Raw genomic sequence first — 16,435 nt, 5'->3', positions numbered from 1 at the left:
TCCGGCAGAGTAGACAGAAACAAAGAAGTCAAGCAGAAAGGAAGTGACTGCCTGGTATTCTGAGGTATGGTAGAAATAGGAAGGGTCGCAGGTGTCACACTTCCACTTTTTAAACAGGTGTTATCTTCCCATTTTCAGGTACACCCACAGTATGAATACCTACATTTATCCACAGTATTTTGGCAATACCTGCATAAGCCTTTTAGTTTGTATCAGGACTGTGCTTCTGAAACAACCATCTCAACTTACCACATCCTAATAATTCTCATTGCAGAGTGGTCTCCGAGCATTCAGATGGATTGCTTTCAAATAAAATTAAATTGAAAGATGCCTTCAAGGAGCACACCTAATGCACTCTGATCAGTACTGGAGAGTCAGTCAGTGGGACCAGAACAGAGCTTGTCTGAGGACTCACTAGAACCAGAGGATATGGTGAGTAACCAAGTCTCACCTCAACAATTAAGGCTACCGATCCTCTCCTCCTGAGCCATGTTACTTGATGTCCACCGCCACTGTAGCCACTGAAGTCACCTCAGGTCAGGGGCCTAAGAGCTGAGATTATCTAAAATCTACCACATTACTTTTTTAGGTCATAAAACTCTTAATCAGTGTTTCTCTCCTGCAGAACACAGAAGGATGCAAGGGCTGAAAAGAAAACTGGCTTTTGATGCCACAGTGCAGAGTCTCTTTGGCAGCTGCAGTGAACCAAGGGCTCTGTGGCAGGAGGCATACAGGCTGGTTCTTCTGAACACAGACTTTCAAGTGTTAGCCCATTTTACACATTGACCATTTAACAGCCCCTGAAGTAAGGCCTGGCACCCAAGAGTCCCTCTCCCATTGAGTATTCCCCTTGCTGGGCTGACTGGTGCTTTCTCTATCCCAGTCAGTCTTGGTCCCATTCTGCACACTGGCACACCTTCAAGAGCAGGGGGAAAAGTGCACTCAGCCTAGGAGAGCTTGGAGCATGAGGGCACAAGCACTCTCTTGGGAATCCACAGGTGTAGACCTAAACCGCTCCTATGCCGCAGTTGAATAACTTGTACTCCAAACACAGCCTCTAAACCATAAATTGTGTCTGCTAGGAAGCAGCAGTATATCCTTTTCCTTACGCTTTTTTAACAGAAGGCAGTCTGTTTCAGTTTTTGTGTGGACTTTAGTTCAAAACAGTTCCCACCAGACTGAAGTGGGAGGTGTAAACATGCTTAGACTTGAGATGCTGATTAACTAGGAGGCAGTGTCAAACTGTTCAGCACTAAGACTGATACACACATCTGGATATGCTCAGAAGAAATCTTAGAAACTTCAAAGTGAAAAAGTAAGTTGAGGTACCCACTGAGTGCTGTCAGTGACAGGTGTCAAATGGAATAGGTGACTCTGGACTTAGCATAAATCCTGATTTAGTACCTCTTTAGGTCTCCATGTCTGAATCCTTCCTTTCTCACTCATATCAGCTGCACTGTACTGGTCCATCACTTATCATCCAGACATTAATGTCTCATGTGATTACTAACTACGCTGAAATGCTCCTTTAGAAGTAACACATAACTCTATTTACAAAACTCACATAAAAAGAGCAGAAATTTTTACAAGGCTTTCTTCTTCCTAAAAAGATACCCAGCCTCCTTTCAGCATCTCCTTACTAAATTGCTTTCCACTTAGCTGTATATAAGCTTAGGCATTAATTCCACCAACATATATTTGCACTTTACCTTATACAAATAATTAATCCCAATGTGAAATCAATCTTTATCTGAGTCAGAGATCATAAACCACAGTCTTAACTGTACATAGCATGACTGAAATCAATAAAGTCATCCCAAATTAAACTGGCAAAGAGTCTTGTTTTACATCTCTTTAACCTAGACTATTTCAACTTACTGTGAATTAAGAGAGTGATGTAGTGAACATCTCCTGTATTATACATTGGTTTTTTTGCCTAAGTAAGCTACTGCTTACTCCAGTGACTACTAGTGCTTAATGAGTTTCTTGACATCATCACTGTCATGTCATTTGAAATACTATGGTTAAAAGAAAAGATGAAATTATCAAATACAAATCAGGTCTAACACAAGCTAACAAGGATAAACAAGCTTATAACAGTTTTATAAACTTGTCACTTAACAATTTCATCTTTCTGTGACTAAGTACTAAATATAAATACTGCATTAAATCTCCCAAGCTTGTTGCATTTGATTGAAAAAATTTAGAGTTCATTACTACAAGTATATACTAATGAGATCCCTTTGGTATTACTACAATATACTGGTTAATTACAAAGACTACATTTACTCATTGGGTATAACTTTCTTCACATATACAGAGATTGTTCCTTATGGTTAAACACACTAGACACAAGCAAACATCTAAAATAAATTTAACAAAAATTATCATTACAAATTGGGAAGTGTTTTTGACTGGACAATTTTCCATTTTAGAGGTGAGAAAACCAAAGCATGACAGTATCACCACGTCACCCAACAGGTTTATTGCTTATTGCCAAATACTGAACCAGGAGAAAATCAGAGCATTTACGGTAGTTACAGAATCACAGAATCACAGAACGTTAGGGATTGGAAGGAACCTCAAAAGATCATCTAGTCCAATCCCCCTGCCGGAGCAGGAACAAGTTCTACAAAGCCAATATTTTGTTCCAAGTCATACTAGTCTGAAATGAGCTACTTCTGCATTTTAAATTTTCTCAGTGGAAATTGATTTGGGGTTTTCGGCTCATTCTGAATTTTCCCAGTGAAAACACGTGTACATGTTTTCGCAGTAAAACGAAAATGTTTGTGGATATTTTGTACTCTGGCAGAGAATGCAAAACAGTACTGTAATGACTCCAACCCCCTCTTCAGCTCTGATGCAGAAGAAGTGTGCTCCACCGAACAACGTTCACCACTCGCTTCAGATCAGGGAACTCCCTGGAAGATTTTCATTTTCTGCTTGACTGTGGCATCCTCTGCTGAGCTCGCAGGAGCTGACAGAATTAGTACAAAGTAGCATGTGGCAGTGAGCCATAAAAAGCAATGCATCTCTGAACAATTACAGCACATTTTTGTTGGTGCTGGGAGACACAAGGCTACAGTCCAAGTGCTTAGCCACTTGAGAAGTGCAATTATGCTCTGGAAATGAATGTACTGCCTGGAACAGTCCCTCAAGAAATGGAAATTGCCAACTAAAATGGGAAATTAGAAAAAAAAAAAAGTTTCTATCTCATGTCGTTTATCGGAATCTCCATTACCATTTCTATAGAATAAATATTTTTTTAGAAAGTTAGACCATAGGCAAGTCTGTCCACAGTTCTATATTTTTCTGGTGTGTCTAGACAGGTTTGTGCATTATGTGCATTGCACATGCAATGGCTGGTTCAGAACTTTACACATACTGACCAGCATGCTGGAGCTGCCTCTTGCAGTGAAAACGACAAAGTTATAGCTTGCTTTCCATTCCTTAGGATGCTATCTTGCTTCTAAACCAGCTGCTGACTTTCAATAAAACTTACAATTTTGGGTGTTGGAAATCCCATTCTGACTTTCAAATTAAATTGGTCAATAGGTTCAACCAAGTATTGCTGTCAAGAGCAGTGACAGCAGAGGCATAGGAAAGAAAAGAAACTGATAATGTGATAGGACTCTTAATAGGATTAAATACATCAAACAACCTTAAAGACAAAAAAATATACATATTTGCTCTTTAGTCAGTACCATCAGGAAAGGCAATCTGGCATTGAAAAACCTTTTACTGAAATGGAGGAGAAAATCTTTATGTAAAGCTTATTCCTGCTCACATTCCAATAGGTGGAATTGCACATTCCAGTCACAACCTGAGCAGCAGCTCTACTTCCAAGAGGCCCAAACAGAAACATAACGAAAATGCATTTATTTCATCTTTAAGTTATTCTTCTCAGAAAAGACTTTAGACTTGTTTCATATCTGAAACATCGCTGCCCTGTCCATAGCTTTAACAGAAAAAAATCTGAATGGTTGCAATAACATGTATCTATGATGAGCATAAGGATACTTGATTCAAATAGCAAACTTACACATGTGCTCACAAATCTTATTGTTCCAGTTCTCAGAGACTGAAACATTATACAATTAGAAAATGTTAATGTATGTATCCGGTGAACATAACATAGCAAAACTGATGTGTATTAGATCTGTAGATCACATATACATTATATTAAATTCACTTGGTAGACAGATAATTACATTTTCATGTACATGACAGTATAAATAATAAATAAATATATGTATGAATTGACAAATAATGTGCCACGACTATGCAGATAATTTATATTTAAGTCAGTAGTTGCTTCACTGCTAACAAACAATAACAGATAGCCATTGCATGTTCTCCACCATGACACATTTATTTTATTCAAATTTCCCAAATACTGAATAAATAGATAACTGCATATATAGATTAATCAATTAATTTCACCCTAAGGCACTCAAAGCAAGTAACGCATATTATCAGGTAGACTCTTGAAAATAAATCTAGCTTATCTTGTTTCCTTTCTCATTGCAGTCTTTATCCTCAGGAAGAATCAGAATGTCACTGCTGTAAGAAAAATTAAGTTAGTAGAAGCTCTCTCTTCATGTATCTGGGCAAGGAATAGGTCTGAAGGTCAGTTCAGTGTTCTCCATCAGTACAAAATCATATCTGCACAGCTGCAGCCTACAAAAGTAGAAAAAGTGCATGACAAAAAGTTAAAATTTGTAGAAAATTATTTCAGCATCTGAATCATTAGACCTCCAGTATTTACCACCCCTCAGAGACAGTACTCAGGACAAGAAGACATGTCTTCTTGTTTAAGTTTATATCCTATTTTACTCAACACTAGAGTAGTTTTGCCAAACTGTGAACAGCCCTGAGGACATCAGCTGGATGGTGTAAAGTGGCATGAGTAAGAAATGTATCACAATGTATCTGAAATATGAAGATGCAATAATTCATTCATTAAAGCTATTAATCTGCATTCAAAATAATTCTCTAGAACAATTGCTTGAGAACAATCCTTTTACTGTTAACACAGGGCCTAAATAATTTATTTTGAGTTCCCTAGGTATGAAAGTTTCTCTGCTTTCATTCCACAGAGGAAAGTAAAAAAAAAAACCAACCACTTAGTAATATCTTCTAACTCTTTCACTTGCAATGGCAGCACAAGTAAGAAAGTTTCATGCAAGAGCATAATTTTTCATCTAAACACCCAGAAAACTCAGAACTACATAATACTGCATGAACACATACAGAGGTCACAAAAGGAGTCACTCACATAAAAATGTATTTTTTTGAGATCAATATAGACATTCTGCCTTTTAGGGCAGAAATAGATCATAGCTCTATCCCTTTATGTGCTACTATAGATAGATGGTGAGAGTTGGCTTGAACAGGCAAATGAGTAGCATACCCTCTGGTGGCACCTTTAAGAGCACACAAGATATGGTACTTTTTTATTTAAAACTGTCTTCTGCATTGCTTTGAATTCACAGATGTGGCTATAAATACAGTCCATCTCAGACTGGGGTGTAGCATACAGTGAAACAGCTAAAGGACAAAGCCTGAGAAAGAACAGCCCACCAGGCACTTGTTGCACACTAGTGTGAAATTTCCAATCAGACAAGGCTCCACCTGTCTGTATGTGAAAGGACTGTTGGTTTTCTATATAAGAATTTGAGGCCTTTTAAGGTCCCCACAAAGCTAAGACAGTAGATTTTATGACAAAGATCAAGCCAAATTCTGGTATTCTGTACAACACAAAGCATAGAATTTCAGCCAGTCACTCATCCACAATTCGTTTTGATTTAAATGTAATGGTTTATTATTGCATTATTTTTGTAGAGGGAGAAAAAAAAGACATAAACACACAGAAAATGTCAGTATTCTAAAAGTTCTTACACAGCAACATGAAAGAAGTCACAGGATAAATTTCCAACCAGAACAATGCAAGATTATTATATGCATCCCTTTCCTGAGTTGACTTTTGATACCTTGCATAACAATACAATGTTGCATTTTAGTACATTTGCAACTGTATTTGCAAGACAGCAGCAAAACGTGTTACCATAGCCAGCTCTTCAGCAGAAGTTGTCACCTGAGAAGGGCTCTATCTAGCCACAGGGGACACAATACTCAGACAAACTCTAACAATGAATACTAGAAATAAAAACAAACCGTTTCTAACATACCGTATCTCATTGGAAGTGCAACCCATCTAAGCTCGTGATTATTGAGTACTAGCAATGCCTCACAGGAGAATAGCCCTGAGCCAGGAGCATGTTCTCCAGCTCACCAACAAGGAGGAAGACACAAATGATTTGTTTGTTTGGTGAGGCATTCATAATCCCTCACCCCATGTGGCTTCTCTGCTGTCTACTAAAAAGCAAGAGCATGCCACTCTCTCTTGTTCAGTAGAAGTATTAACAAGATTTTCTTGTTTTGGTTAAAAACAAAAACCAAAAAACAGAGATGGCTGGGTTAAGTACTTTTGAGACATTTACCTCCCCCATCAATTGAATTTGAATTGTCTGACAGGTTCAAAAGCTTTCTGAGAGAACTGACACCTGGATACACAAGTTAGGAAAGTTTTCTGGTTTTATGTGTCAACAGGAATGATTTATGTTGGAGACCAGAAGACAAATCTGAAAATTTTCTGTACTTTTTAGCATTCCCCCATTCACAGACTATTTGTGTGCATAATGGGCCAGCCCAGAAGACAATTATCAGGGATATTCCCCCAATTCCCACTGTCTGATATTAACCCAGATCCAGGGAGACTGAGACTTTAATTGTCTTTTTCCCTGCAATCATCCCTTGGTTTTTACCTACCACTTTCTTATATGAATAATTTAAATATTTTTAATGTAGTTTCTAGTTGATTATTCTGTGTTCAAGTAATCGTTATAATTATATGTAAAGAAGTAAATACAAGTAGTTATAATTACAATGCACAATTATGTAATTATACCAACCGACAGTGTTGTAACATCTGCATTTAAATTACCTTTATATGCTGATTCAATAGACTATTTTCAATTGCTATCCAAAAGTATTAATGTGCCTATATGACTGCCATTTGATGAGGATGCATACAAAGGACTCTAGTCCTAAAGCAAATCAAGTGTGTCTTATTTGAAAACCAACAAGAGCCAGAGCAGCAGGAAAGAAAACTCAAAACCAGTAAGGGATGTTTACTGAAAAACTTCCTTATTTGCTAGATTATTATCTAAAAAAGTCCTAGATGCTGATAGGCTTGAATGAAATGTATCATCTGATTTATCACTGTTGGGTTGAAGGAAAAAAAATAGCAATATGATTTAGAGCTTTGACTATTTCTTATCATCAAATGCTTTTAAATAAAATCATGCCAGGTAACCTGAGAGCTTGAGACTCACAGCCTTCAACAAGTTAATAAAGTCTAGCATGTGCACACTATTTTGATTACTGTTCTGTTTCTTTCTAAGAAACTTAACAGATTCATTTCACAAGGTTTCATAATTTTACAAGGTATCATACCCAATTGTTACTATACTACTATAATATACCACATCAGAAAGCCCTATATGTTATTTCCCAAGTTAACAAAATAGAGTGACTTAAGACTTACTCATCTTGTACTCATTATTTATTTGATAGCCGTTATTAGATTTTATTTTAAATTCTGACTTTGGTGAATCTGCCATTCATATGAAGCAAATTAACATAATAACTCTAAAATAAAGTACTCTTGCTACTCCTGGATATTTCTTACCTATGCCATGTAATATGTTATTCTCACAAGATGCAAATTTAAAATTTAATTACTAATGCTATTATACAAGTAACTTTGAAGATCTAAAAAATGAACATATGGCAACACCGCCAAAATATTTTAAACAAGAAATAGCTTAGTAATGACACATAAATATATTTTTAAAAATTGCAGATTATTTCATTCTAAGTATTTTCGTTTATGTTAAGCAAGCATAGACTGTGTTTTGGTCTTGGAAGGACTTTACCATCAGCAAGAAGACCAAAGGCCTATTCCAGCCACACAAGTACCTGAAGTGCTCCATTTCATATCTGAGTGTGAAAAGCTGTGTACATATTCATGAATAAAATCAGAAAAGTGCTTAATAAAATTCATCTTCTGGAAGAGAACTTAACCATGAAGGTATAAGTCAGGCTGGCCTGCACAAGTGGTCCCTGAGAACTCATTGTGACCAGACAGCAGCAGCAGCAGCAGCCTGCTGTAACAAACAGCATGCACGATGTCTACGTGTACCAGGGTGCTGTGTTCCAAATGTCAATGACCAGAACAGCTCTTTCACATGATAAATTTGATCCTAGGTAGCATGAGAAGGATATTCATGTATTCAGGAACATGTAATTAAAAAATAAATAGAGGGAAATACACATTGCTGAGGAAACATCCTGAGCAGTTTAGTTGATCCTCAACTGTGATAGGTGAGAAACACTTACTTACCTTTCTGGATCATTAAGAGATTTCAGTCTCATCTGGAGAATCCTAAGCTTGTGTTTGGAGCCTATTAAAGTCTTTGTAGAAAAGGTCAAGGAAATTTTTGATATGTTGCCGACGTCTCGGTAAAACCCAGTTAGTATTTTGACTCTTTTATATTGCTGAAATGTTGAAGCTTCACTAAAGAAAAATATTATTTCTAGTCAGGATTTTGTTATCTGAGTAATAATCATTATTACTAAGCATTATTATTACGATCAGAATTCTTGTAAGATGTATTGGCTTTGAACATTCATAAAAATGACACCTAGAAGTGGCTTCAAACCAGTATCATGCAAGGACCTGGACTAGTTCATAAATGGAGAGAGGATCATTTCAGTGTGAAGAGCATGGCCTCTGACACTGAGTCATATCCAGGAAAAGGAGCCATGACCAAGTCTTAACAACCTCACAATACTTTTTTGACTTACAAGTTAACAATTTAAAAGGCTTAGGAAACTCAGAAAATTAGTCCTACAAAGTGATAGAAATTACTTAGAGACAAAGCACAACATACCTATTAATCTCTGATTCCACTGTGTTTCCAGCATAATCTGTTAATTTCACTTTAATGAAACCTCTCCTAATGTTTTTATTCCAGGTAGTAATATCCAGTAAATAGTTATACACTGCAAAACCAAATAGAAAATAATAAGATTCAAAGAATGACTTAAACAAGATGCGGTTATTATTATCACCCTATTAAAAGTATTCACTGGTTGATGATAGGAATAGAACTCTTTAGTTCTAAGTTACCAGCTCAAAGCAGAACAAGAAGGCTGTTGACAAAAAGTGGCTTCTATCAAATGACTACTTGGAGTTAGTGTATAATTCTGTCCAGTTCTTACATGGAAATGTTTTGCATCAGAAAGCTAGTACCAGAATTAGCACAAAGAGTTCCACCTGCCTAAGGAACAAAAGGAAAAACAAGTCCTAACTGGCACCTTCAGTTTTTGGCAAGCTCTGCAAAGACAGGATATTTAAGCTAATAAATCTGATCTAACACTACTGCGTTACCCATGAAAGAGACATAGTCAGAAAATAGCGGAGGTATATTGGCAGCAAAAGGGGAGGAACAGCACTTGCACAAGTTTTGTGTAGAGGCAAAGTGGGCAGGCAGCCAGATGAGCAGATTAGTCAGGTGGTAAGAACTGAAGAAGAGGTATTATCCCTATGGCTTGCTTACCCAGCCTGAGCAGGCACAGCACTACAGGTCCTCCAAGGACTCTTCCCTCAGAGAAGTCAACTTGCCAAAACCTCTGTGTGTTTGTTTGCTTGCTTGCTTGCTTTTAAAGGGGATAGACCACATGGATATTAGAAAAAATGTATGAGGAAGACTGAAGAAAAGCAGGAGGATCTGATTGCTTTCCCACACTCCAGCCTCTTCTCCCCTTACCTTGGAGGGCCCACAGCCTTGGGAAAACAGGTTTGGTACCTCGGCTTGCACTCTCTGTGCACTGGCTGCTTGTGGAGGATATCCTGATCTGGCCCTCTACTGCACTTCTGTGAACATCACCAGTACTGTATCCATGCTACAGCTATCCAGAGGAAACACAACTTTACGACCCTCAAAGTTAGGAAGTAAATTCAAACTTTTTTCAGTTGTTTTTTAACATTCTCTCCTTAAAGGTATGAAAAATTTGTCCTGCTGGGCTTTACAGTTTCACTTAGTTTTAAAATCTCTTGTTTATTTCTATTTCCTTATGTTTTCAAATATCTAAGAATTAAAATAAGGCTTTAGTTATTAAATACTCTATTTCTCAGACTGGCTTAGTAGATTCATTTTTCTTCTTGACTTCACATATTTTCGCTTAAATTTATGCTGACATTACAATGCTTCTTAATCCTCTCCATATGAGTCTTCCTAGGTTTGATAATGTTTCTCCTCCTCTTTTCTCTTTGACCAGCCCTGTCCCAGAATACTATACATAATCTTTTCCTTCTACAATGTAGTCTTTCAATCATCAGGATTCTGTCTGGTTAGATTTTTGATGAATGTCCAGATTTTAATATGCATAAGAGCAAAAGCAAAGTTGTATTTTTCTGCGGGAAGGATGAATGAGGAGACACACCTAGCAGCCTGTGCAGTCTTGAAAGCATGAAAGAGCAAAACCCAAGCAGACAGGAGCAAGGGAGAACAGTGGTAGAAGGTTTGGGTTGAGCTGAAAGACCTCTGGGAATAGGAGTTATTTTATGTAAAATCCATCACATCTTCATTAATTTCTCCTTGGCCCTTTAGAAGGAACAGTGATGTAAGTAAGCATGACTATCCCCATAACAAGAGGCAGTCAGTCCCTGGCCACAAAACTTGCAGAGATGATATAAAAGTTAATGGGAAAACTTGATGTCACTTGAATTCCCTGTAAGCCTATCCCCATACTTCAAATCAAAGAACCTTACATATAACCAATTAGAAGAGTGTGTTAACATTTGCTTATGGTGGTAAATTCTGTTAATTAAAACAGAAATCGGGTAAGAATATAAACTGGACTTCTACATGGATAGGTAGATATCTCAGCTGTTGTAGCTAAAGCCCATACCATGAGACTTCATTCCCACACAGCATAAACCTGAAACTATAAGCTAAGTCTTCCCTTCGCTGTTTTACTCCTAGGGAGACATGGACTTTTAAGAGATGGAGTAGCTTTAGGTGACTGTGGTGCACTCCCCTTCTGAGGTAGAACATAATGGTGTCTCTTTTCCATATCCCAGCCAGGGCAGCCTCGCTTCCCATTTTTGCTCTCTGAAAATGGCAGCAATGATCCCACCGAAGCAGATTCTCTCAGTCCAGCTTTTTCCCTGTCACTTGATTCTCATTTTCCAGCTTACTTCTTCCTCTTGGCAGTCCATCCCATTACTTTTAAAGACACATTCCCTTTTTCAGTTCACTTGCTTACTCTTCCTCCACAACCATTATTATTCTTCCCCCAGTCTGTGAACTGACACCTTGCTCATGGTTTGTTACACCATTTTACACAGCAGCTAACAATACCGCTCTGCCTTTACCATGCTTTCACTCCAGATCAACTAACAAACAACAGCGATAACATTCCATAAATAGTATGTTATGTATGTATTCAGTCACTCACTGCAGAATGGTTCTTGATCTGACGTATCAAAATAAGCTTTTGTTGGTGAACTCATTGGGATTAACAGTTTTTTCCATCTATCAGCATAATAACCTGAAATCCAAAGTTTAAATATTTCATTTCAGACATATAGCAAAATCATGATACGTATATAACTACAGAAAAGAAACTCACCCAAAGTGACAGATTTGGCTTTAATTTTTTTAATATTCTCTGAGATAGTAAATTGACTTGGAAAATGCAGGAATCCCCTAAGTATAACAGAATGTAGTATGCAAGTATTTCATTCTTCTCATATGTTAGTATAACTAAAATTGTCATAAAGTAATAGTTGGAATCTACATAGCATAGGATATTAACTCCAAAAAATAGTGCTTATAAATTCCTGCAGAAGTAATAAAAACAAACCCCCAAAAGTAACCCATATATTTGAAGAGAACAGTTACAGAACAGCTTCACATTTGGTAAAATTTCTTCCTTTCTGTTTAGAACCATTAAAGTAAATATTATTAATCCCTTTAGTTGATAATTGTGGATATTATTTAATAAAATGTTAGACACTCTGTAAACCTCCTAAGCTTATAGATGTGACATAGAAAGAATTTTTGGGTTCTTTGGGGCTTGAAAACAGTCCCTGTTTCTAAAACAGCTGAACCTATTCTTTCCCTCTGGATTGCTTCCCCCAGACTGGACAAAAGGCTAGTTCTGGGCTGCAGAGCTGTGACTGCAAGGCAACAAGCAGGAAAGCTTGCAGAAGGATGCTGCTTCTCCTCTCAGTTCTTAGATTCAGCTGCCTGCCATTTCTTCATAGGTTTTATGGTTATTAAAAAAAAAAGGTGCCAGCTGACTGGTAAAATATTTCTCCACCTCTATCTCAGGCATTCTGTGTAAGTGCATCAAGTATGGCTAATAACCATGCTGGGACAGTCCTGGAATCTTTCTGCCCTCCTATAAGGTCCCATTATGATTGAGTTTTATTATAAAAGAGCATACAGATCTGTCTATATATGTGTTTTCTTCAAAGCTGATCTAACTTACATAGGGTGTACATCCTAATATAAGGATGTAAAAAAGACAAGGTACAAATTAAAAGTTAACTCCTAATTAAATATTTTTTAAAAATTCAGTCTTAAAACCCTGTCAACTAGGAAATGTTGATGCTATTGTAGCTCTTTTCAAACCGTCCCCAGATCCTCTCTAAAATCTATAAAATTCCAAACAACTAAAATCCCCTGCAAATAAAAGCTTGATTTCAACAGAAAAGCCAGAGAAACCATGAAGTTGCTATAAACATTATTACTCTTAAATAAAAAACACAGGTACTCTAGGGATGATAACACACTGTGAAAGCCTAAAGTGATGAACTAAGTAGAAACAGTTTCCCTGTAGAAAGAAAATAAACTGTGAATCCATTTCAGGCTGGTAAGCATAATGATCAAAGATTAGGAACATTCAGCACCTGTGTCTAACAGAGATAACTATAAAGCAGACAAACCCATAAACTTTGAACTACTTTGAACAGTATGCAGCTCTGCACGCAATCAATCTCTACAGATCCTTTAACATGATAATACAGATCTCTAGAGTAGCCCCAGAAAGAGCTAGTTTGGATTTCCGAGAAAATCTCCCCCATCCCAGAGCAGGTATCATAATGCTTACCCAGTACTGGACAAGACATTGGCTGGAAAGCCTCACAATCAATGCATTTTCCTCTCTTGTAATCCAGGTAAGAGTCACAAGGATATGTTATTATGTTGCACCTTCTTTTCAAAGATGATAAGAAGAGGAAGACAGCTCTTTGATGGTCACACTTAAAATATTCAATTCCTTCAGGAAAGAAAAAATGAAATATACAAATAATATGTTATAATTTCTCTTCATTAAATAAAAAGTGTTATCAAAGAGGTTCCATTTACCTGTGTCATTCTTAGTTAGCTACACTTTTATTCTCTGGTTAGTCGACCACCAAGTGTAAAACAAGGATGCACACACACAAGAAGAAAAAAAATGAAGACTATTTGAATATTACGGGTACAGAAAAAAGTTTACAGGGCTTTATATGAAAGAAATAGTCTACTAAGTCCTATCAAATTTACAGATTTTTTTTGTTATAAAGCATGAGTCTGAGTTAACATTTGCCTTGTTGCATCCAGTGCAGTAACATTTTGGCAGAGAAGTTACCACAAAGAATATTTCAGAGATTCTTCTCTCTATTTTTTGGGGGTAATAAATTCCTTCCTCTCCTAGCAAAACAAACTATGAGAACTGCACAGATTAAAATTATCCCGAGTCTTAAGGGATTCTCCCATACTCACAGACACACAAGTGGAAGCCCTGTCTATGCTTTTGCAGCAGCTCTAATTCATAGCAACACTGTGCAGATTAGTAATAGAAACATAGAACATCATAAACATATCCAAAAAGTGTCAACAAAAACAATGGGCAGCAACCTTGCCTAATATTTATGGAGGCTAAATTAAGCAAAGATCTGCAGCAAAAGATCATGCCATAAAACTGTTTTCATCTTAGAGCCTAAAAGACCTGTTCAAAGACCTAGCTCATCACTGCCAACCAGGAAGAACCTAAGACACAGTGAAGACTTGTAAACTTTGCCTTCAGTGTCAAGTACAAGTGATCCTGTCCAGACCACCTGGACACAAATATCTTCCCCCATGCTTAGCTATATACAAGCACAGAAAAATAATGATCACTATAAGCAGATTGTATATATAATATAATAATATAATTCCATCATACCAATAATAATGGTATGGTGGAATATATATGCTTATAGGAAGATCTTTATTAAAAAAAAAGAATTAAAAAATGTCAAATGTCTTTGTTATTTCTCATTTGTTGAGTAGGGATGGAAAAGAAAGAATACAAAGCCCTCCACTCTCATGTTACCAAATATGTGCAGTGTCCATCGAATTCAGTTTAAACATTTTTTATTTGATCTCAAACTCTTTTCTCATTAAGTGAACACATTTTTATTTACCACTGAACACTGTTTGTGGACAACCAGGCTGATCCATTCCTCCATTTGGATAGAAATCAATGGTTCCTAAAGGTTTCTTGAAACCTAGTGCTAAAGTAAAAACATCAGGAATCAAAAAAAACATAAACAGAATTATGCAGTCAACTATTTATTACAATATTAATTAGAAAATAACATGGAGGTCTTAAAGAAAATTTTTCAATTATACTGTTCTGTTGTTCTGTAAATGGAAGTCATGTTATGAGTTAAAATTCACGTGGTTTTTGTCAAGAAAATTATACACATGTAAAAATCTCTACACAAACATATACAAATTCATGTAAGATTCTTATTGCCACAAAAGAAAAAGGAAAGAACAGAAGCAACTATTCAGTGCTGTAGCTGAAATACTATTTGCACAAAGAAATTTATGGAATTCATGTTCTCTCCAGCAACGAAAATGCTTTCCCAATGTAATTTTCATTTTCCATTTTTTGGATGTGACATTGGATTTAGTGCTACCTAATATAAGCAGTATATCAAAGTAGAAATTTCTGTAGCTGTCTTATAAAAGAACATGAGTTAGATTTAGCTCAATCTGACCTACCTTCCTTTTTACTACAGATTATCTATATTCACATAATTAGAACATTACAAAAATTGGTATTTTACAGCTTCACATATAAATTTGTATAGTAAAATGCTTAATTTTTAATATTATTAAAGAAACTGATATGAAACTACACAAATAATGCCACAGGTGTGGTAGGTTTGAAAGGTTTACCTATGGTTTTAAGAAAAAAAATAAACCTGATTATCGCATGCATGAAGCAGACTTTACAATGTTCTTCATTTTAACCTTATAGTAACATGATTTAGAATTTTAAGCAGTGGATCTGTAGTGTACTAACATGATACAGCTGAGAGTGGCTGTCTGAGAAGAGTCTAATTCAGCAATAATCACATGCTTACAAGCTCCATGTTCACACACACTAGCACAACAAAAGACTGTTCATGCTAAACTATTTTGGAAATAGCGGTATCATAAATTAATGCAATAGGCATGGTTTATTCAATGTGCAGACTTGTTTTTTTCATATTCAGAAGGAATATACTACGACAAACAAGACATAAATGACAGTGGTATGATCTCCACTTTCACATGACATTAAGTGGATTCATGGCTATATAGCTATCTACATATACCTTCAGTTAGCTGTTGGACGTAAAAGTTATTTCAGTATTTTGAGGTTCTGTCACTAAACTTCATTCACTCAATAACATGGCTACCCATGTCAGAGCTGAACAAAACAGCCCATCATTGCTTAAGTTATTAGCAAAGCTGAGTTTCAATTTCTTGAACAGGAATAAAAACATACAGGATGATTTCAACAGTATAGACATTGTCAGAAAGCAACAGCACAGGAATCCACCTGATAACACAAAATATACTTCTGCAGCACTATTTGGATGTTACTGAAACAGCTGAACCCTTCCCTTTCACTTTCCTGCCTTTTCTTGAGTTGAAATAGGAAAGTTAAGGCTATGTCATTACCGTCAGTATCTGAATGGATTACATCAACAAATTGTGCATCTGTACCATCCAGTCTCCTCTCTGGTGGTTCTCGAGTGAATGAAGGGCCTGCTGGATCAAGACCTAAATGAAAATGACACGAGCATTACAAATCCTGGGGTATGTTTCTACAGATATATATACAAGACAGACATTTAAGAATTATTCACCAATGGCTCTTCATTCTCAGGGATAATAATAAAAATAAAAACCAGCACAAATCTTCTTAAGTTTCCATTCTTCAACTTGTTAAGCAAAGCAAGGGTTCCTACCACAAGCTTGATCAACCCATTTCT

At 36.6% G+C, this 16,435-nt stretch overlaps 1 protein-coding gene across 1 annotated transcript in view; it reads right to left on the bottom strand.

The window, feature by feature from the left end:
• Positions 1 to 4,598: 4,598 nt before the first annotated feature.
• Positions 4,599 to 16,435, bottom strand: part of LOC104538777 (lipase member H-like) — a 19,371-nt gene continuing 7,534 nt past the window's right edge. Inside the window, exons 4-10 of the mRNA XM_010182104.1 lie at positions 16,122 to 16,223; positions 14,588 to 14,677; positions 13,249 to 13,416; positions 11,590 to 11,682; positions 9,018 to 9,129; positions 8,468 to 8,641; positions 4,599 to 4,680 (exon numbers count right to left, since the gene is read on the bottom strand). Of these exons, the coding sequence (XP_010180406.1) occupies positions 4,599 to 4,680; positions 8,468 to 8,641; positions 9,018 to 9,129; positions 11,590 to 11,682; positions 13,249 to 13,416; positions 14,588 to 14,677; positions 16,122 to 16,223 (821 nt within the window). The remainder of the gene's footprint in view (positions 4,681 to 8,467; positions 8,642 to 9,017; positions 9,130 to 11,589; positions 11,683 to 13,248; positions 13,417 to 14,587; positions 14,678 to 16,121; positions 16,224 to 16,435) is intronic.

The sequence above is a fragment of the Mesitornis unicolor genome, unplaced genomic scaffold (assembly GCF_000695765.1).
Source record: "Mesitornis unicolor isolate BGI_N332 unplaced genomic scaffold, ASM69576v1 scaffold43513, whole genome shotgun sequence".
Taxonomy (NCBI): Eukaryota; Metazoa; Chordata; class Aves; order Mesitornithiformes; family Mesitornithidae; genus Mesitornis; species Mesitornis unicolor.
This window is presented reverse-complemented; position numbering and strand designations above follow the sequence as displayed.